Source organism: Hemitrygon akajei, chromosome 30 (genome assembly GCF_048418815.1).
Source record: "Hemitrygon akajei chromosome 30, sHemAka1.3, whole genome shotgun sequence".
Lineage (NCBI taxonomy): Eukaryota > Metazoa > Chordata > Chondrichthyes > Myliobatiformes > Dasyatidae > Hemitrygon > Hemitrygon akajei.
This window is the reverse complement of record NC_133153.1, coordinates 33,950,762-33,973,933: the sequence shown is the minus strand read 5'-3', so window position 1 is coordinate 33,973,933 and position 23,172 is coordinate 33,950,762. Positions and strand designations below refer to the sequence as shown.

The 23,172-nt window shown below is 40.0% G+C and overlaps 1 protein-coding gene across 1 annotated transcript in view; it reads left to right on the top strand.

The window, feature by feature from the left end:
- ctc1 (CTS telomere maintenance complex component 1) overlaps positions 1 to 23,172 on the top strand; it is a 76,247-nt gene that overhangs the window by 1,356 nt on the left and 51,719 nt on the right. Inside the window, exons 3-10 of the mRNA XM_073032572.1 lie at positions 2,107 to 2,371; positions 4,827 to 5,056; positions 7,103 to 7,244; positions 10,126 to 10,434; positions 11,777 to 11,905; positions 14,928 to 15,154; positions 18,077 to 18,251; positions 21,703 to 21,903. Coding sequence (XP_072888673.1) covers positions 2,107 to 2,371; positions 4,827 to 5,056; positions 7,103 to 7,244; positions 10,126 to 10,434; positions 11,777 to 11,905; positions 14,928 to 15,154; positions 18,077 to 18,251; positions 21,703 to 21,903 — 1,678 coding nt within the window. The remainder of the gene's footprint in view (positions 1 to 2,106; positions 2,372 to 4,826; positions 5,057 to 7,102; positions 7,245 to 10,125; positions 10,435 to 11,776; positions 11,906 to 14,927; positions 15,155 to 18,076; positions 18,252 to 21,702; positions 21,904 to 23,172) is intronic.

Below are 23,172 nucleotides of genomic sequence, written 5' to 3'. Positions count from 1 at the left end.
GAAGGAAGAAGTACAAGGTGGCAGGTGATACTGGGAGGGGAGAGGGGATGAAGTAAAGAGCTGGGAAGTTGATTGGTGAAAGAGATAAAGGGCTGGAGAAGGGGGAATCTGATAGAGGGCAGAAGACCATGGAAGAAAGGGAAGGGGGCCGAGCACCAGAGGGATGTGAAGGGTAGGTAAAGAGATAAGGTGAGAGAGGGAAACAGGAATGGGGGATGGTGAAGGTTGGGGTGAAATTACCAGAAGTTCTAGAAGTTGATGTTCATGCCATCAGGTTGGAGGTTACCCAGAGGGAATATGAGGTGTGGCGTCTCCAACCTGAGCGTGGCCTTGTCAGCCTCCTCACCTGCCATGATATGTCAGATTGGGAAGTAGAATTGAAATGAGTGGCCACCAGGTAATCCTGTTTTTTGAGGTGGACAGAGCAAAGGTGCTCAGTGAAGCAGTTTTCCAATCTGTGTTGGGTCTCACTGATATACAGGAGGCCACACCAGGAGCTCCAGATACAGTAGATGACCCCAACAGACCCTCCGGTGAAATGCCGCCTCACCTGGAAGGACTTTTTTGGGCCCTGAATGGTACTGAGAGAGGAGATGTAGGGACAGGTGTGGTACTTGTTCTGCTTGCAAGGATAAAAACCAGGAGGGACGAGTGGTCGAGGGAGTCGTGTGGAGGCTATCTTTGTGGAAAATGGAGGTGAGAGAAAGATGTGCTTGGTTGGGAAATCCTGTTGGAGTTGGCTGGAGGAGGGGGAATCTGATGACAGAGGACAGAAGACTATGGAAGAAAGAGAGGGAGGAGGAGCACAAGAAATTAATTTCCCAGCTCTTTATTTAACACCCTCCTCCCTCCAGTTTCACCTATCACCTGCTGCCTTGTTCTTCCTCCCCTCCCCCCAGCTTCTTACTCTGACTTCTCCCCTTGCATTGTATTTGTTGTCTTCTGCACTCTGGTTGATCTTCATTGATCCTGTTATGGTTACTAGTCTATAGATTTGCTGAGTATTCCCGCAGGAAAATGAATCTCAGGATTGTGTATGCTTACATGTATGTAATTTGATAATAAAACTTACTTTGAATTTTGATTAAGCAATGCTTGAATTAAAGTCTTGGGGCTTGTTTTTGTGCATCTGTGCCAGTTATTATGAATTTTGCTTTGACTTTGGTAGATTTTCTAGATGATGTGTAGCTTTTCACAATTTCCAGTTCTTGAGAGAAATTACAGAAGCTCGAGTCTTGAAGCTTGATGAGTTTGGATGGGATGATTGTGTTGAACGCTGAGCTGTAGTTGATAAACAGCAATCTAATGCATAATATTATTTATTTCTGGCCCTTCGAGTCACTCTGCCCAGCAACCCCCAACGACCCCAATCTAACCCTAACCCAATCACGGGACAATTTACAATGACTGATTAACCTATCCGGTACTTCTCTGGACTGTGGGAGGAAACCGGGTGTCTAGGGAAAACCTACACATTCCATGTGGAAGACGTACAGGGATTCCTTACTCCTAACACCTCAAGAAGTGTTACGCTAACTATTACACTACCACGGGGCCCATAATTTAAGTTTATATTGTCCAGATGGTCCAGAGCAGAAGGAAATCATTTCGGCTGTTGACCTGATGTGGCTGTAGGCAAACTGGAGCTGATCCAGGTCACCTGTGAGGCAGGAGTTGATTCACGCCATACTCAATCTCTTGAAGCACTTCATTAGGGTTCAGGTAAGTGCAATTGAGCGGTTGTCATTGAAACAGATCACCACACTACAAGTAGTGGAGGGGTAGGTTTCAAATCAGCTCACGTAGGTGCCACTAAAGTGGAAAGAGGCTATTGATCAGTCATTGAAACAGGAAGAGGGAGGTGGAGAGGTCAAGGCTTCAAACATTAACTAGTTGAATATCAGCTGTTACACTGGTCAGAGTAAATTTAATACCAAAGTACGTATATGTTACCATAAGTTACTTTGAGGCTCATTTTCTTGCAGGCATTTATGAAAAAATTAAGAAAAGTAGAATTTATGAGACACTACACATAAAGACTGACAAAGACAAGTTGCAGATTGGCTTCATTTACTTGCCCTATAACCGAATTTGATAATGTTGCAGATTTATATCTCTGTCTGAGCTACAATCACAGCAGAGGAGCCCATGTTGCAGTCACTTAACATGGAGCGCCTGTCAGTTTGAGGAGTGGACCCTGGACAAAGGAAACTTTCTGGTTGGTCACACGGCTCTCAGTCGCACAAGCCTGCTGCTGTGTGGTGTGCTGACAGACAAGATTGGTATTACTCAAGGTACTTCAGGGAGTGCAGAGCGGCGGAGTGATGGAAACCTGTACCTGCAGAGCAAGAATGGATTCATTCCTTGTGAGGTAAACAGATATCCAAACCTATTTGACTGGTTTTGAGGCAATTACTTTTGCTGACTTATCGAGTATATGGGATAGTTGATGGTGGAAAGTAACAATATTGCTTGGTTTTAGGAGTGGGTAATTTAGTCAAGTTGAAAGAATTCTTATGAATAAATTGATAGTACCATTAATTTTTTTTAGCAACTGTTCTTAACTAAAATATCTAATTTCTTCATAAACATACATTATGATGCATTAGAATCATAGATTTATAGAACACTACAGCACTGAAACAGGTGTCTTGGCCCATCTAATCCATGCTGAACTGTTATTCTGCCCGGACCTTAGCCCTCCATACCCCTCCACCAATGTACTTATCAAAATTTCTCTTGAATGTTGAAATTGAATCCACATCCATGACTTCTGCTGGCAGATCGTTCCCCACTCTCACTGCCCTCTGAGTGAAGAAGTTCCCCCTTATGTCTTCCTAAACATTTCACCTTGACCCTTAACCCATGACCTCTAGTTCTAGTCTCACCCAAAGCCTATTTGCATTTACCACTCGTAATTTTGTATACAGTACCTTTATCAAATCTCCCTTGATTTTACTACACTGCAGAATCTATCTGGACGTGACCTCAGATAGGCACAGTCAGGTGATAATTGTACAATTCTCTTTCAGACACTGGCATTCATTTTAAGCTATGAATAAGTTGTTCAGTGATGAAATTAACAACTGAATCTAACATTCAGATACTTTTTTCCCACATATTTGCAGGAAGTGATCTGCTCAGGTATAAAATTTAATATAACTTGAACTCTTGTAATATTTTACATTCCAAACTGCTCCTTGTGGTAATTGCAATAACTTGAAATATGCTGTTGTTCAGGATGCTTCCCAGGCATTTCACTGGTGCTCAATACAGTCCTGTATTGTGTTGACCCTGTTTGTGTTTGCATTTAAAACTTAATTGTCATGAGAAATGTGATCATATTTCAGTTGTGTTTGGACTACTGATGGCTGCAGGATGCCATTTCACAAAAATTAGCAAAACTCAAATGTTCTTAATTAGTTTTAGTTTGTGAATATAATTGGAATTGGAAAGCTTCACGTTTACAGGTTGGGAGCTAGAGAAGTAGTTGAATGGCAGTCTATTTCCTGGTTAAAAACAACTATCTAATTTGTGTGAATGGTTGACTTGGGTTCAGGAGATGGAAAAGAATTGAAATACTATTTTTTTTCCTTTGGAAAAAAAAGTACCAGGAATGAGAGCAATGAATTTTTTAAGCTTTAAATTGGCTCATAGTGCTTGCAAAATGACAAAGTACTTCATCAAACTATTAAATACCATTGGGGATTGGCCAAGTATATTTTAATATACTAAATATAGACTATTACGTTAAATATCAAGCACATAAGTGTAATTAAGAAGGCTTGTCTATGCCAAACTTGCTTTGGAGGTTGCAAAGATTTAGCATGACATTTAAAACTTTGACAAACTTCTATAGATGTGTGGTTTTAGAGAATATTGAATTGCTGCATCACAGCCTGGTATGGGAAAAATCAGTGCCTTTGTATGAAAAATCCTGCAAGCAATAGTGGATATGGCCCAGACCAACACAGATAAAGCCCTCCACACCATTGAGCACATCTACACAGAGCATTGTCACAGGAAAGCAGCGTCTATCATCAGGAATCCCCACCACCAAAGTCATGCTGTCTTCTCACCACTGCCATCGTAGAAGGTGCTGGAGGTACAGGAGCCTCAGGACTCACACCACCAGGTTCAGGAACCATCATGCTCTTGAACCAAAGGGGATAACTTCACTAAACTTCACTTGCCCCATCACTGAAATGTTCCCACAATCTACAGACTCACTTTCAAGGATTCTTCATTTCATGTTCTCAATATTTATTGCTAATTTATTTATTATTATTTCTTTTTGTATTTACACAGTCTTTTGCACACTGTATGGCCTGTTGGTACAGTCTTTGATTGATTCTATTATGGATATTGAATTTATTGAGTATTCCCCAAGAAAATGAATCTTAGGATTGTATATGGTAATGTATATGTACTTTAATAAAAAAATTACTTTGAAATTTCAAATATGTTAACAAAGTCAGATCCTTGTCTGGCTCTGCAAATGAGTTTAGGTGGAAAAAAATCTAGCAATAGAAAGAATCCTTGCCCATCTCCTAATATAAGTTAACCATTCAAGCAAATTGTATATTTAATTTGATCAGGAGATGGAGTTGTACGTAACTTTTTCTGTTAGATGCATAATACAGCCATCTGTGAAGCTGATACAGTCTCTCAATGTAAGCCGTTGTTTGCGGTGAACATGCAGATAAGAGTGTGAGAGAGTCACTTCATGCCACTGAGCTTTTTGAGTTTTGTACACATTTAATATGAAACTTTGAAACTTGTATATTTATATTTACTGTTTCTTTCCTGGTGCAATTTTTGACAAGATTCTCAATTTGGATCCGCAATGGTTGGAACATTTGGTCCTCCTTCCAAGCTGGAGTTATATTCCTGTGAGCGGTGGAGGTTCAAGACGCAAAGGGATTGAAGCTGGCTATCTTGAAGTAATTGAAGCGCCTTCCCTTGTGCTTCCAAAGCAGTCGGTTGGCAACTTTGTGGGACCAAAAGCCCTAACTGTATTGATGCCTGACTCAGCTATACATCTTCTGGACAAAGAGTAAGATCTTCTTGAAAAAAGTTGCTAAGATGTTTCATTGTGATGGTTCCTGTGTCTCTGAGATGCTTAAGACATTTTAAGAGTTAAACTATAGATTGTATTGCTGATTTTTCTAGCAATTATACTCCCATGCATCTTGATTGCAAAAACTGATCATCAATTCAGTTGTTTAAGTTCATGTGGTTGTTTTCAAAAGACCATCTGGTGTATTTAAAACAAAAATCAATGGTGACACATTCCCCTTTTTAATTTGAAGCAGTCAGAACAACTTGTGGATAATTTATTTTAACTGATCCTATCTACAGAGTAGTGGTAAATATTCATTACTTTAAGTTTAATTTAAAAGAAACCCCACAATTTTCCCCTTCTTAGAAGTTGGATAGTGTTTTGAAATCCATCCATTCCAGCTTAGCTCAACTGTAAATTTAAGAGCTACATGGGTGATAAGCTTAACCTGACAGCAGATCTCTGAATAACTACTTATCATACACTTAGTCCCACAGCCTTGGCAAAATTAAAAAAGCTTAAAATGGAACAAATGGAGTTTTACAGTTAATCCATACAAACAAATCTTTGGTGTTTAATTGACACTCCTGTATTTCTATCCCTGGATGACTTCTGAGAAATAGAAGTGAATTCATTCAATATGTTGTGCTCGAAAGTTTTCACAGATAGATTCCGCATCTTAAAAGTTTCTCTTTGCCCAGTATTTAAAAATGGTCCAATTTTACTTTCTATGAGGAAAGGCAGCCAATTGTATAAAAGAAAGGAGATGATGAGGTTCACCAGGTTGATTCCGGAGTTGAAGGGGTTAGACTATGAGGAGAGATTGAGTCACCTGGGACTGTACTCGCTGGAATTCAGGAGAATGAGAAGAGATCTTATAAAAACATATAAAGTTATGAAAGGGATAGATGAGGTAGAAGTAGGAAAGTTGTTTCCACTTGAGACTAGAACTAGGGGACATAGCCTCAAGATTTGGGGGAGTAAATTTAGGATGGAGATGAGGAAGAACTGCTTTTCCCAAAGAGTGGTGAATCTGTGGAATTCTCTGCTCAGTGAAGCAGTGGAGGCTACCTCAGTAAATATATTTAAGACAAGGTTGGATAGATTTTTGCATAGTAGGGGAATTAAGGGTTATGGGGAAAAGGCAGGTAGGTGGAGATGACTCCATGGTCAGATCAGCCATGATCTTATTTGAATGGCAAAGCAAGCTTGATGGGCCAGATAGCCTACTTCTGCTTCTATTTCTTATGTTCTTAAATTCTGCTCTGAAGCAGATAAAAAGCTCGAAAGCAGTTTAGGAATTCAAAAAGCCCACTGTGCAATTTTTAAAAAAAAACCCTTGTTACTGAAACAAACAGTAGGCATGGAACTCATTGCTTAAAAGGGTGGTAATCTCTGGTACATTATAGAGAGATTCAGCAAATAAGCAGGCTCTTGGACCCATCAAGTCCATGGTAACCATAAAGGACCTATATTAGCACACTAATCCTACTCTAACTCTTTCAATGTGATTTCACCATCAGAAGTGTATTGGCATTTGAGGAATTTGAAGGGACTGTTACCTTTGAAATTATATGGCCTGGTTTCTGTTATCGTCAATAATTATTGTTACATTTTACCAACTAACCCTTAGTAATGTAATACCATATGTAATGTGATGTATGAAATCCCAGGAAATCAGCAGTTTCTGAGATACTCAAACTACCCTGTCTGGCTCCAACAATTATTCCATGGTCAAAGTCACTTAGATCACATTTCTTCCCCATTTTGATGTTTGTTCTGAACAACAACTGAATCTCTTGACCATGTTTGCATGCTTTTTTTGCATTGAGTTTCTGCTAAGTGATCAGCTGATTAGATATTTGCGTTATTGAGCAGGTGTACCTAATAAAGCGGCCACTGAGTGTAGTGTGTGGTGTTCAATATCATCACTCATAAAGTCACTAAAGTCAGACGGTCAGATTTACTTGGAATGATATTTATTGGTCACTTGTTATAAATAGGAAGTGACAGTAATTTTATTGCTTTGTCTTTGCAAAGATTTCCTTGCCAAAGAGTGAAGCTGAATATAGCGGGAGAACTTTGCCGCCTCAGCTCAGTTTTGAGCATCCGAGGAAAAACCTTCTTCTTCTTCTTTCTCAACTCGTTTACAACTGATACTTGTCTTCCAGTTGTCATTCAGGTTGGTTTCTTTTAATGTTATAATCAATTTAAATTAGACTAAACTAGACTAGACTTGTGTCCAATGAATATTATATACTGTAAAATAATTGGAAACATATACAGTGATTTGTTTTAATCATAAGTTTTCAGAATAGTTGGTTTTCAAAGAAATGGCCAAGCTGATCTCATTTTATACTTGTATCATCAAATTTTTTTGGAGATGGGCCATAAGACATATGAGCAGAATTAGGCCATTCAGCCCATTGAGTCCGCTCAACCATTCCATCATAGCTGAATTACTTTGCCCCTCAGTGTTTCGTGTGGATGTGCTCATTGGCCGGGAGGGTTTTACCCATGATGTACTAGGCCAAATCCATTACCTTCTGTAGGATTTTCCACTCAAAGGCATTGGTATTCCCATACCAGGCCATAATGCAGTCAGTAAGCACATTTTCCACCACACATCTATAGAATTTAAATAGTGAAAAAGGCAAGTTGGCCTTCATTAGTTGCAGCACTAAGTATAGGAGTTGAAATTCTGTTACAGTTATAGAAGGCATTGGTTAGGCTGCACTCAGAGTACTGTTAACTGTTTGTTTACCCTGTTATGGAAAAGCTGTTTCTAAGCTAGAAAAAGTGCAGGAAAGATTTACCACATGTAACTCAGGCCCCCCCCCCCCCCCCAGTCCAGGCAACGAGGAGAGGTTGCATAGACTAGGACTTTGAGATTGAGGGATGACTTGAAGGTGTATAAGACTGTGAGGGACATAGACAGGGGGAAAGCATATGGACTTTTTCCCAGTGATGGAGCACTATAAACAAGTGGTATAGTTTAAGATCAGAGATGAGAGATTTAAAAGGGACAATTAGGGGCAGTTCCTTAGTGCAAAGGGTGGTGTGTATGTGGAATGAGCTGCTAGAACTAGTGGTTAAGGTGAGCACATTAGCAACGTTTAAATGACATTTAGATATGTATATGGGCAGTGGAGGTTTTGGACCAAAAGCAGGCAGATGGGATTAGCTCACTGGGCAGCACAGTCAGAACGAATGAGTTGGGTTAAAGGGCCCGTTTCCATGCTGAATGTTGCAATAAATGGCAGAATATTGGCTTATAACACTGACAGGCGGCTGCTGCTTTTCTCAGTGTGGCAAACTGACCTTCTGATAAGAGAATAACAAGTGCATTAGGCAAACTGTAAGAAATTACTGACGTAATGTAAAACATAAACTTATTGAAATGAATAAATGAATAAACCAGTGCTGAAAGCAGCAATTATATCTTGTCGTCTCCTTGTAGACTGGGTGGAGGAAACAGATCAATGTGCTGGTCCTAAGCAAAAAAGGATGTACCACTATTAAGAACGCATATATTTTAGATTCTTTCATTCCACTTGATTGGCAATTTGTAGCCTGCAGGGATAATATTAATAACAGAAGTAACTTAGTTCAAGTACCAATCTGATATTCCAATTCTATGCTTATATGAAATTCTTAATGAGAATATCATTTCATTCTGGGTAAACAAGTTAAAGCCCTTAAAATGCATGGTGTGGAAATTGCATTCAATAGTTTTTTTGCAATTCAATTGTAACGCTTTAGTGGAATGAGCTATGATAACTATTTTTTTTTTAGCTTTACTACAAATGGAGTATAACAAGTTGCCTGTAATAGTCTAGACTTAGATGATCAAATTCTGTCCATTTCACACCTCAACAACTAATTGCACACTTGTGATTTGTACTCATCTGCCTGCGGTAGTTTAAGAATGTCTTCTGTGAAAGTAAGTAATTACTGATTCCATCTGAGAATTCCTTTTACTGTTAGTGGTGTTAATTGGATATTTTTCATTCTGTTTCAACCTGATCTCTGAGCCTGTGTTTTTTTATAGTGCTATACTTTAACATTGATAAGGTGTCTGATAATACCACCTGGTGCTGGTATTATTTGCTTACTTTACAGCCATTAGCTTTCAAATAGTGGACCAAAATGAGTATGCATAGGAAAATGTGCATTTTCAAGTCTGAAATAAGAGTTCATGCCGTTTAAGAATTAAATTAGGTGTAAGAAGTTTCTAATTATGCTATGAATGGCCCCAAGCCTGACTGTGAAAGGAGGAGGGTTGGGCATGGGGCTAGCAACCCCATCCTGTAAAAACCTAGTGCTACAGAAATGGCAACAGAAGTTCTAACACCTCGTTTCTGGGAGAGGAATGATCTTTGTCTAGAAGTCCTGTCATTAAAACCGCAAGTCCTTGGAAGCCACGGGTGATTAGTCTATCATCCAGATGAAAGAATGGTCCAGGATAGAGGACCCTGGTGAGCTGCTGTCTTTGGCCTTTACCAGTAAGGGTGATGGGCTGACAAAGAATTTTATGCCAAACATAATTGGGCATTGTCAATGTAATGTTTTTTTTTCAGATATAAAGTATAAAGAATCTCAGAATAGAAGTTTGCCACCTTAGAGAAGATGAGGAATTTCTTTAGTCAGAGGGTGGTAAATCTGTGAAATTCATTGCCACAGATGGCTTTGGAGGTCAGGTTACTGGGTATATTTAAAGCATAGGTTGATAGTTTGTTGATTATTAAGGGTGTCAAAGGTTATAGGGAGAAGGCAGGAGAATGGGATTGAGAGGGATAATAAATCAGCCACGGTTGAATGGCGGAGCAGAATGATGGGCTGAATGGCCTAATTCTGCTCCTATATCTTATGGTCTAAAATACAGTGCAGATCATAAATGTTCTCATCCTCATACTTTTGAAGCAGTAGTGATGGTCATTTTTGTCAAATCAATTACTTGTAGTTTTGATATAAAAGGGGGTAATTATTTTGTATGTTGTAAACTCTATTTGAATGGGAAATGGATGTTTTTAACCCGAATTTGCCAATTTTTCTCCTTTTAGGTTCCTGCCAAACTAATGTGGCACCATTGCCTTGAGGTTTCAAAGAAATGCATTATTACAAAGGTCTTCGTTTCTGGTCTCCAGGGTACTGATTATAAAGTGTTTGTAGTGTCGTCATCGTCAGACTTCTATATTTATACTGAGGGACTAGTGAGAGAACAGACACTGGCAGAGTTTATGCATGCTTCAGATACAAATCGGATGCCATATAAAGAATCTTTTCAGAATAGAGTGTCCATGGACTGGTTAAATCAAAGCACAATCGAAGATGTTTACAAAAACAAAGAATCTAAAATAATTTCTTACCATGTGAGTATTCTGTGTTTGGAGGTAATGTCAAATTATACAGGGGTCAGAAGGTGAGGCTTTGGATCATTTTGGAGTTACCATGATCCCTTGTGCAACTTAACTTTGAAGAAGGAGCCTCTGTTTTAAGTTTAAAGTAAATTTGGGCAGGCTATTCAATCACAATGGGACAGTTGCTGCCTGGATCTGGTGGTGGTGTATGAGAACTTCATGGCAGAGGTTATTAGGTTATTTTCCAAAGTGAGAGTCCAATCAGTTTCTCTATCTAATTCAAGAGGTGCTGAGCCAAAGTCACTATTTTCTACTCTTTTACAGACTTTGCCAATTCATTTGTTACTGGACAAAAGTTCAGATTGACTCTACATTACTGAAGGTTACTTAGCTATTATATGCCCTGTTTGTCAGATGGATCAAGTCCAACAAAGCATTCTTCAATCAAAGTTCAAAATACATTTATTCATCTTATTACAGTCAGCTGCAAAACAAGGAAACCTCCCTGTAATCTTTGAGGCCATTACTAATCAAGAATTTATCAACCTCACTTTAAATATACCTAATGATTTAGCCTTCACAGCCATCCATGGTAATGAATTCCACAGATTCACCTTCCTCTGGCTAAAAAAATAAATCCCTCCTCATCTCTTCTAAATGGGCTTCTATTCTGAGTCTGTGCCCTCTGATCTACGACTCCCCGACCCCCCCCCCCCGCCCACTACTGGAGACACCCTCTCTGCATCCACTCTGCCAAGATCTTTCAATATTTAATACATTTCAATGAAGACCCCCCCCCAAAATTCTTCTAAACTCCAGTGAAAGAGAATAAGGTGAATTTTTTTTTTTTGGGTGCAAATTTTTGTCTGCAATAAAACCCGATAGGTATTTAGCTACCTACACTGAAGAAGTTTAAATCTTCTCTTTGACGGCCTACTCTGAAGAAGTTTAAATCTTCTCTTCGGTTCCAGCATCTGCAAATTTCCTCGTGTTAGGTATTTAGCTGATGGCCTCCCAGCACTCATTTGTTGTTATGAAATTGGTTCTCTGAAAGTTGCACAATGGCAGAGAGTGACTGCTCGCCATAATAACCAATCCCTTCCTCTGAGTATGTGTATAGCTTTCCCTGATTCTTTGTGTGATTAAACTTTCAGCTTTTGCTATTGTTGATTGCATGTATAAACCAGTGAAGTGTCTCTTTAGATTCATGCCTGGTGGGTTGTTGGATCTATACATTATTTGAAAGATTGTTTGTAAACTATTGATTAAGTCAAAGTCGAGTTTATTGACATATGCACAAGTACGTGTATGCTGAGTTGCCGCGAGAAATTTTAATTATGATTTTAAATTTCAGGGTGTGATAAGTAAGGTACTAAATTTTAGAGCAGGCCTATATGAACTGGATGGCAAGCTTGGCCTTTGTGTAGCCTACCAGCAGTTAGTGAATTATGGCCGTGGTTTACGTCCTGGAGCACGAGTGGAGGTAAAAATGTTTGAATTTTTTCTTCAGTTCTTCATTTTCCTTGTGATTTATAATGAACTTTATAATGTCTCATCTAGTGAGATTATTGGAGAAATTCTGTGCCAAAGATAGTTTAATTGTATCTGCTAATTGTCCAAGTTGTGTACAGTTAGGTCAAAGAATGATTGAACTTTTATATCTGATACTACTGAGCTAAAGTCTTCAGTTTATGTATATATCTTTCAATGAACAAGTGAAACTTTAAGACAGTCTAGTGTAGATGTGATACTTGAATATGGACATTGCTGAAAGATAATTTATGCTCAGCAGGACTTCAGGAGCCTATTGTCATCTACTGTTTGCTTAAACTAAGCTTCACGGAAGTTTATTTAAAGATACGGTGCAGAATAGGCCCTTCTGGCCATTAGGGCACGCTGCCCAGTATCCCCCAACATCCCCCAATTAAACAGTAACCCGATCACAAGACAATTTGCAATGACCAATTCACTTGTCCGGTACATCTGTGGACTGTAGGAGGAAACTGATGCAATGGAGGAGAACTCATACATTCCACTGGGAAGAGATACAAACTTATAGAGGATGCAGGGATTGAACTCTAAACTCTGATGCCCAGGATTGATAGCGTCATGCTAACCGCTACACTTGGACTGGAAAAAAGGAAGGGAAAATCTGTTTTTGCAAAACTGCTTTGAAGAGCTGTTAGCTTACAAATGAATCATCTTTTCCTGAGGAAGACTTGCACATATTTCCCCAGGGGTACTCTTGGCAGTGCTGATATACATGTAATAATGCACATTTTATTCCATATCTGTATTTTAACCACTAAATTATTTTTATACAATTCTTTATAATTGCGGAATGTTGTTTTTTGATGCATGTTGTGCCAACTCACCACAGTAAATTCCTAATATTTCTATATGTGTATGGCACATAACGTTGATCCTTGATCAGCTGAGGCCTTTGACATTGAGTTGATCTAGCAAGCATTTGTTTTTCTCTGCGATGCAAAATGCTCCATCTTGTGGCCTAGACATGAGTTTGCAACATCCTTCTGCTGAGAAGCAAAAAATGACTTGGGCCAAAAACTTTGAAGGTTGCTGCGTAGAAAGTAGTTGATGATGCATTTCTCCCACTTGTCAAGTATTAGAAATTTAAGACATCATATCTGTGCAGTTAATAATCATTTCTTTATATTCTTGGTACTGTGCAACATTTAATAATCTTTCTTCAAGCAATCATTCATAGTTTTTGTTTTCCTTGTTTTTTTTTTCAGAAATTAGAAAGTTCAAAGTAAATTTATTATCAATGCGCGTGCATGTCACCATATATGACCCTGAGATTATTTTTCTTGTGGGCATTCTCTGTAAATATAAAACCCAATAGGATCAATGAAAACTCGAAGATAGACTAAAAACCAATACGCAAAAAATACAGCAAATCGTGCAAATATAAAAAGAAAAAAAAATGTTGAGAACGTGAGTTGTAGAGTGTTTGAAAATTACACCATAGGTTGTGCAATCAGTTCAGTGTTGGGGTGAGTGAAGTTATTCACTCTGGTTCAGGAGCCTGATGATTGAGGGGTAATAACTGCACCGGGACCTAAAGCTCCTGTATCACCTCCCTGATGGTAGCAGTGAGATGAGAGCCTGGTCTGGGTGGTGGAGGGTCCTTTATGATGGATGCTGCTTTCCTGTGACACGATGAAGTACAGTAATTTGTGTAATTTTGGTGCTACAATCATTTTAAATGTGAAGTAGCGAATTGAGTACTGTTTTAGCCTTCTGAACCTGGATATTTGCTGGTATTATAAAGTATGTAATACAATGATGAAGTGCTGGTCACTGTAGCTGTGTTAAAACAGTGCAAACACAGGATATGGAAGCATTTTGAAGAACATTTAAAATTTAAGGATCATAAGACATAGGAATTGAATTAGGCCAATCAGCCCATCGAGTCCACACTGCCATTCCATCCTGGCTGATTTATTAATCATCTCAACCCCATTCTCCTGCCTTCTCCCCATAGTCTTTGATGCCTTTACTAATCAAGAATCTTTCAACTTCCACTTTAAGTATGCCCAATGGCTTGGGCTTCACAGCTGTCTGCGGAAATGAAGTCCACAGATTCACAACCCTCTGGCTAAAGAAACCCCTCTGCATCTCTGTTCTAAAGAGATGTTCCTTTATTCTGAGGGTGTGCCCCCGGTCCTAGACTCCCCCTCTATAGGAAACATTCACTCCATGTCCACTCTTACCTAGGCCTTTCAATATTAGATAGTTTTCAATGTGATATCTCCCCCCTCCCCATTCTCCTAATGTTAGCTCAAGTACAAGATTTTACCAACCTAATGACCCGAGGTTGCATTACTGATGATGTGTCCCAGTGCACACCCGGTTCGTTAAACCAAGTGGTGTCAGACCACGATAATGAAAGGCATGGGCTGGATTAAACTGGCTCCACGACACCACACTATTCGACATAGCACCTCATACCTCACCAGACAAAACTCCACAACTTTACCTCCCCCAGCCCCACATGTACATCTGCTATTCCTACCCTCAACCCTAATGCTAAGGTTCAAGGGGGGCACACTCCCCCACTAACCTGAGGTGCACCCGATTAACCCTGGCCACACCCCCACAAACTCACAACCTCTACACTACCCTATCCACCAGAACCCTACATGCTCAGCACTCAAAAGTCCACAACCCGATCTCTCCCAACCCAAAGTGTACATCCACCAGCCCTACCCTCAAGCCTAATCCTAAGGTCCAAGGGGGCACACACATCCACTAACCCTAGGCACGCCCCGATTAACCCTGGCCAACATTAGCTCAAGTACAAAATCTTACCATCTCTCCCAGAAAAGAGAACTCGATCCTGTGAGCAATCATTAAGAATTGACATTAAAATCTTGTTTAATCCTCCAAATCTGCTGTCTTTGTTCACTAATCATCTGTTTCATAAATCTTAAACTGAAAATGTTGAGATCCAGAATGGAGTGTTTTTATTCTTTCTGCAGGTCTTTGATGCCCACGTGCACGTGAAAGTATCTGACCATCTCCCACAGATCATGCTGTGCTGTTGTCTGAGGAGCACTTTGCACGTCACAGGATTTTCTCAGCTGAGTACAGAATATCAGCCCTTCTCTCCCAGTTGTAACGTATACATCAGCTTGCTGTTCAAGTATAACCTGGATCTCCCTACTTACTTGTGGCTAGTTCATGTTATAGACACACTTGTGCAAAGGTAACACTTAGAATGAGCTACTATTCAATTGAATATATAAGCTTGGTTCATCTTTGTGTGTACACTCAGTGGCCACTTTGAGTTACCTCCTGTACCTAATAAAGATGCCACTGAGCATATGTTCATGGCCCTCTGCTGCTGTAGCCTGTCCACTTCAAGGTTTAACTTGTGCATTCAGATGCTCTTCTGAACGTTTCTGTTGAAACATGTGGTTATTTGAGTTAATGGCACCGTCCTGTCAGCTTGAACCATTCTGCCCATTCTCCTCTGACCTCTCTCATTAGCAAGGTGTTTTCATCTACAGAACTGCTGCTCAGTGGATGTTTTTTTTCTGTTTTTTTTTTAATTGCACCATTCTCTGTAAACTCTAGAAACTGTTGTGGGTGAAATTCCTAGGAGATCAGCCGTTTCTGATACTCAAACCACTTTGTCTGGCACTAACAATCATTCTATGGTCAAAGTCACTCAGGTCACACTTCTTCCCTGTTCTGATGTTTGGTCTGAACACCAACTGAACATGTTGACCATTTGATGAGTTGCTGCTGCATGATTGGCTGAAGAGATATTTGTATTAATGAGGAGGTATGCAGTCACTGAGCATAGATAAATGGAACAAATTAGGCTCTCCACTGTAGCTTACTAAATTTCAACACTTGAATTAACTTCCTATGATTTGATCCCTTGAAAGCTGGTTGGGTGGATGGGAGGGAGGGATGAAAGGGGCTTGTTTTGCTGTTATGTAGTTGCTTTTTTAATGGTGTTACTTGTGTTGTCCTAGAGAACATGGTGGACATGGTACATTGGCACTGGAATGTGTGGTGACACTTCCCCCACATCCGTTGATTGTTAACACAAATGATACATTTCCCTGCGTGTTTCGATGTATATGCGATGAATAAATGAATCTCATTTTTGTTTTACCCTGTTGTCTTTTGACAACTGAATTTGCACTGTGGAGATCAGGCCAGGAGAAAATGCAGTTGATATATTAATGAAGTATAATGTTTGGACTAAAAGTTAAAGCTTTTTGAACATTTTCCAAACCCTAAGATGGTTTGGGTATCTGATAGGCATGTATTATAGCTGTGTATTTCATAACTTCCACATTCTTTTGTCAGCATTCTCATCTCTAGTTGCCCTCATTTCAACTTTCATGAACAATGGATGATGTTCTCACCTCCTACCTGCCCCAATTGATCAGTGAGCTTGTCTGTAGCATATCCCCAGAGTAATCCTGGTATTGCTGTGCCAGGAAGATTCCCTTTTTTCAGGATCTATCCTTCCCCCTTTTAAAGACTATCTTAGTTTGTCACATGTACATCAAAGCAAACAGTACTGTGTGAAAGTCTTATGCACGCTAGCTATAAAAACGTGCCTAAGACCTTTGCATAGTACTGTACAGTGAAATGCATTGTTTATGTCAATGACCAACACAGTCTGAGGTTACGCTGGGGGCAGCACGCGAGTGTCGCCATGCTTATGGTGCCAACGTAGTGTGCCCACAACTTATGAAACCTAGCCTACAAGTCTTTGGACTGTGAGAGGAAACGGGAGCACCCAGAGGAAACCCACGTGGTCACGGGGCAAGCATACACCCTTAACAGTGTTGGGAATTGAACCCGAATTGCTAGTGCTGTAAAATGTTGTGCTAGCAGCTATACTATGGTGCTCTCTTAACTGCCCAAGTTGACCATGCAATTTAATAATAACTTATTTTCTCCCTAGTTCTGTGAAGAATCTTCAACCTGAAATAATCACTTTCTCTTTCCTAAGATCCTGTTACATTGCATGCTTCCAAAGTTTTGTCTTTATTTTTAATTTTGAATGTATAACTTTGTACATATCCAATGCCAGAATGTATTCTTTCTTCCTCCCTTGACACTTGGGAATAAGCTTTAAAGTTTAAAGTCCAATGTAAATTTATTAAAGTACATACAGTATATGTATCACCGTATACCATTTTCTTGTGGGCATTCACAGTAGATCCAAAGAAGTATAATGGAATAAATGAGAAGCTACATACAATTAAAGATGGCCAAATAAGCAATGTACCAAAGAAGACAAAGCGTGCAAATACACAAAAAAAAGCAATAAATAATATTGAGAACGTGAGTTATTGAGTGCTTGGAAGTGAGTCCACAGGTGAGGCCTCACTTGGAGTATTGTGAGCAGTTTTGGGCCCCTTATCTGAGAAAGGATGTGCTGACATTGGAGAGGGTTCATAGGAGCTTCATGAAAATGTTTCCAAGATTGAAGGGCTTGTCATATGAGGAGTGTTTGATGGCTCTGGGCCTGTACTCACTGGAATTCAGAAAAATGAGGGGTGAACTCATTCAAGTGTATCAAATGTTGAAAGGCCTCAATAGAGTGGATGTGGGGGAGTCTAAAACCAGAGGACACAGCCTCAGAATGGAGATGAGGAATTTCTTTAGCAAAGAGTGGTGAATTTGTGGAATTTGTTGCCATTGGTGGCTGTGGAGGCCAAGTCATTGGGTATATTTAAGGCAGAGTTGATAAGTTATTGATTAGTGAGGGCATGGAGGGATACGGGGAGAAGGCAGGAGGTTGGGACTGAGAGGGAAGTGGATCAGCCATAATGAAATGGTGAAGCAGACTCGATGGGCCAAATGGCCTAATTCTGCTCTTGTATCTTATGGTCTTTTGGAATCAGTTCATGTCAAAGGTGAGTGAAGTTGTCCATGCTCAATGAACTATCAAACCCCAGACCTTGGAGCTTATTGATTAGTTTTGAGGGGATGATAGATCCAAGTGATAGCTTGATTTTCTGTTTTCTTTGTTTCACTGTTTTCTATTATGTAGAGAAAGCAAATTATTTATTTAACATTAGAAATGAAAATAAGCATGTTGTTGGTCACCATTGAGTTACACAGTCACTGTCATTTTGTTTGTTCTATATTGTAGGTTTTGCCCCTACTTTATGTCACGGAAGCACATGCTAAAGTGTGGAAGTGATATTGGCGTCATTGGAACATTTTTTAGCTCAATTCTAAACTATACTAAATGGAATTTACCCAAGACGACAAGGGACATATACCAGGAGATCCTGGCTGAGTCACATCACTGTCCTGTTACGGAGGTATTTCTACATTCTGCTTTGCTAGCTTGCTGTAAGATATGTTTTGTAATTTTTTTAAATTGATGCTTAACCTTTTAAACAATGATTACAGTGTATCATTCATTTTCTAGTTTTCATTAACCACACTCCAGCCTTATCAACATTATGCCTTTTTTTCTCCGCTAACTTCATTTTAATGTGGGCGTTGATTCCATGGAAGCTCTTTTAAAGCTTTTTCCCTTTCTTTACTCTTCATCAAATATCTTGGTTAAATGAGTTCCATTTTTAAAAAAAAATTGTTTAGGGATACAGTATGGTAACAGGCTCTTCCAGGCCAGTGAGACTGTGCCACTCAATTACACCCATGTGACCAATTAACCTACTAACCTGTACGTCTTTGGACTGTGGGAGGAAACTGGACCACCTGGAGGGAACCCACACGGTCATAAGGAGAACAGACAGATTCCTTACAGTGGAGGAATTGAACCCGGGTTGCTGGTGCTGGTGTAGTGCTACACTGCCATGCCAGTGTTGATCAGCAGTTTGTGGACCATCAGAACTGAGACCAAATCTGTTCTCATTCTTTTGATGGGAATGCATTGTGAACTAGAGTTCCAGAACAGATCTTCATAGACACAGAGACTCTCTGCTAATCATCAGCTGAACATGGAAGTAATTGACCTTGGATTAGCTGCAGTTGCAAAATTCAAAAGTAATTTGCAGAATATGAATACTGTCTGCATTTAAATCTGTGTTCATAAAAGATGTTTGTTTGTTTGATTGCTTTCTTTTCATTTTGTTTAGTCCTTTGCTGTACCTTGTATTGTGCTGGTGTTCATTTAAGGGATTTTTAAACAGAATAATAATTTTACTGAGATACTGTAACAACAGGAAAACCAGAACCTGTTTGCCAGGATTCCACCTCTATCTCTTCAAGTCCTCATGCCCTCATTTAATCAACTTCCTTTGCTCTACAACCGTTGACTACTCTCGCTGCCTGTGATCTGCCTTTTTTTTCATCTGTCTGACCCTGATTGTTGATGCCTTCACCTGTCTTGATACCTTTTCTGGAGTTTTGATCCTAAGCTTTACCCCCTCCCCAACCCTCTTAAGTCTGTCTGTATAACCTGCCCCCCCCCCCATGTAACTGTTGCTTTGCACCCACAGAAATAGTCCTATGTTAGAAATATTTTCCCATGTTTGTTACATTATAAATGCTGATCATATCATGTTCATGTTGTTAAACTCATTGGTAGCTTTCTTCTGCAAGTAATTTATTTGCATCATCCTTTTATAGTGTCTCCTAAATGAGTTTTCCCTAATTACTTGATAGTTCTGATCAAAGGATCCTGTCAAACTTTTCTCACCTCTTAACAAAGGCTGGATGATCTACTATATCGCTGCCATTTTAAGTTTCTCCATTTGCTCTCTTGACTGTTGAATGGTTCAAGGCATTGAGGGGCTTAGATCTGCTCTGATTTGAAAGGCGTGCTTGTAGTGCTTCATCCTCTTGGTCAACATTGTTAACATGTTGCGTACCTTCTGTGGTTTTACTTAACTTGTGACTCAGGCAACTTCCGAACAGACCTCTTGTGTGCTCAGATGGACTCTCAACCTCACAATCTAACTCATTTATGATCATGAACTTGTATAGTTTACCTGCACTGCACTCTTTTGGTAGCTCTTACACTTCATTCTGTACTGTTATTGAAGATGAGATTAGCTTTATTTGTCACGTATACAGGTTGTCCCCCGTTTTTCGAATGTTCGCTTTACGACACCTCACTGTTATGAAAGACCTACATTCGTTACCTGTTTTCGCTAACAGAAGGTGTTTTCACTGTTACGAAAAAAGGCAATGCGCACGCCGAGCAGCCAAATTCCTCCCCCAGAACTGCATTCTAGCCGGCATTGCTTAAACACATGCCTGTGAGCATCTGTGCTTTATGTCGATTTGTCCTGTGCATCCGTTAGCAAGATGAGTTCTAAGGTATCGGAAAAGCCTAAAAGAGCGCGTAAGGGTGTTACACTTAGCGCAAAACTAGACATAATAAAGCATTTTGATTGTGGTGAACGAAGTAAGGACATAGTGAGTTTGGCCAAGGAGGCTGGGTTTGTGGAAGTTGACGAAGATGATTTTGAAGAGGTTTTGGTATCCCATGAACAAGAACTGACAGATGAAGAGCTGATGAAGAGGGAAGGATAACAATTGAAGCCGAACGCAGTAGCAAACGGCCCGAAAGTGAAGTTGTCCAGGAACTGAACGGGAAGCAATTGCGTGAGATTTTCGCTGCGATTGACAACGCTGCAATGATTGCAGAAAAGTATGACTTTAATTTTGAAAGGGTACGTAGGTTTAGGGCATATTTGCAGGTTGGTTTGAGTGCTTACAAAGAACTGTATGATAGAAAAATGCGCGAGGCTAAGCAGTCAAGCCTACTGTCATTTTTCAAGCCTTCCACATCAGCCACAGCAGATGGTGAACCTCAACATTCGACATCGAGGCAGGCAGACATAGAAGAAGGTGACTTGCCTGCCCTGATGGAAACAGAAGACGATGACACCTCAGTCTCCTCTACCTCCCACCACCCCAACCTCCGACGACTCAGCCTAACACGCTGCTCACTGTCTTCCCGATTCCGGTAAGTGAAACTACACTGGGCGTACATTATTTGTACTTTATATAGGCTGTGTATTTTTATGTGTTATTTGGCAGCTTCATAGCTTAAAGGTTACTGGAAAGAGTGCTTCTGCCAAGAGCGCTTGCACTGAGTGTTTTTGCCGAGACCGCTTGTGTGAGATTTTCTTTACAGTGGACAGTGCTGCAATAATTGCAGAAAAGTATTCCTACATTATATAGGCTGTGTATTTATCAGATCATTCCTGCTTTTACTATATGTTAGTGTTATTTTAGGTTTTATGTGTTATTTGGCATGATTTGGTAGGTTATTTTTTTGGGTCTGTGAACGCTCACAAATTTTTCCCGTATAAATAAATGGTAATTGCTTTTTCACTTTACGACATTCTGGCTTACGAACCATTTCATAGGAACGCTCTACCTTCGAATAGCGAGAGAAACCTGTACATCAAAACATACAGTAAAATGCAGTGTTTGCATCAACAACCAACTTGGTCCAAAGGTGTGTTGGGGGCATCCGGCAAGTGTTGCTATGTTTCCAGTGCCAACATAACGTGCCCGCAATTTACTAACCCTAACCCATACATCTTTGGAATGTGGTAGGAAATGTACAGACTCCTTACAGACAGCGGTGAGAATTGAACCCAGATCACTCAGTCTGTAAAGTATTACGTTACCGTGCCATCCTGCTTCACCTGTTTTTTTTCCCCCCCTTCTGGCTCAGTGCTCTGTCTAATGATTTGATCCTTATAAATAGTATGCACGGCAAACTGTTCATTGTATCTTGGCACGTGTGTTAATAATAAACCAATCTCTAACTTCATATCTCTTTAGATCTCGCACCTGAATATTCCATGCCAGATTCCATCTTTGGCGGAAGTGTTATCTGTTGCTGAAGAACGAGCTTGGAATTCTCTCGACGTGTCCTCCTTGTTGCCTGATAACGAGATAAAACACTTGGTATCTTCGCAGCTTAATAGTAAGCTTGCTTGGTCTTTTGAAGTTTTAAAGCCTGAAGATTTCCAACCTCAGATGGTACTTTTTTTTTAATTGATACCTGCATTAATTTAACCTGTTTCCAATGACTTTTATTAATAGTTTGCTAAATCATTGCAAGTCAACAATATCAAGGAAGTTAAATACTATACTTGACCAGCATATCATTAGCCACTCTAAGCATTCATTGCTTGCACTACTGGCACATCATGGTGATATTGTGTACTTGTTACAAAATACCCTACAGCTACACGCTTGTCTGCTCAGAAAAATACCCCTTTTAATCCACAGCCTTTGCCTTCAGGAATCAAGTTTATTTGTCTCGTGTACATCAAAGCACACAGTGAAATGTGTCATTTGTAATTAACCAACACACCTGATGGTGTGCTGGGGACAGCCTGCAGGCGTCACCACACTTTCCATCGCCAATGTAGGATGCCCACCATGCTCAACAGGATAGCACTAGCAAGAGCAACATCACAAAAACAGCAACAATACAGCAACAGCAAAACAACCCCTTTCCTCTCTCCCTCCCTGTGTTTGTTTATCATGTGAATGTCAGAGCATACGGTGAAATGCGTCACTTGCATTAACAATCAACGTAGCTGAGAGTGTACTGGGGGAAGCCGCAAGGGTCACCACATATTCTGGCACCAACAATTGCTCAGCCGATCAACACAGCACAACAAACAGCAAAATAAACCCCGTTCCTTCGTCCCACCCACACACATACACGTCCTTTAACTCCAAGACAGGCCTCCAGCGTCCAGTGGACTCGGGCCTGCCGGCTCAAGTCTGTACCATAGAAAGATGGAAGTATACTGCAACTCCTCTACTGTCACTGTTTTAAACCTTGACACTTTCAGCAGACATTCAAGAAAATGGCTCACGTCTGCTTCCTCGAGGGCAATTAGGCAGGAGCAACATATGTTGTCCTAGCCAGTGATGTTCAAGTCCTGAAAGACTGAAGAAATAAAAATAAATGAATATTAATATGAGGACTCTTATCAGCTTTGCCATTGTATGAGATGATGACTGATCTTTTACTTGTCAGATCCACACATTCCTTGATTACCTTAAGTGCCACAATAGACCAGTGAAAGCTATTTTGGGGAAAAATTTTCTACATTTCTTTGTCCTAAACACAGCTGGTGACACTTTCTCTTGCATTATACTTTGTAGCTCTAGACCCTTCAGTCAGAGGAAACAGCTCTCTACACTCACTTTCAGATGCAACTTGAGCTCTATTTTAAGCCTATCCAACTCGATCTCTGTAGGACAGACCCCTCAACATTAAACTGCTTTAAT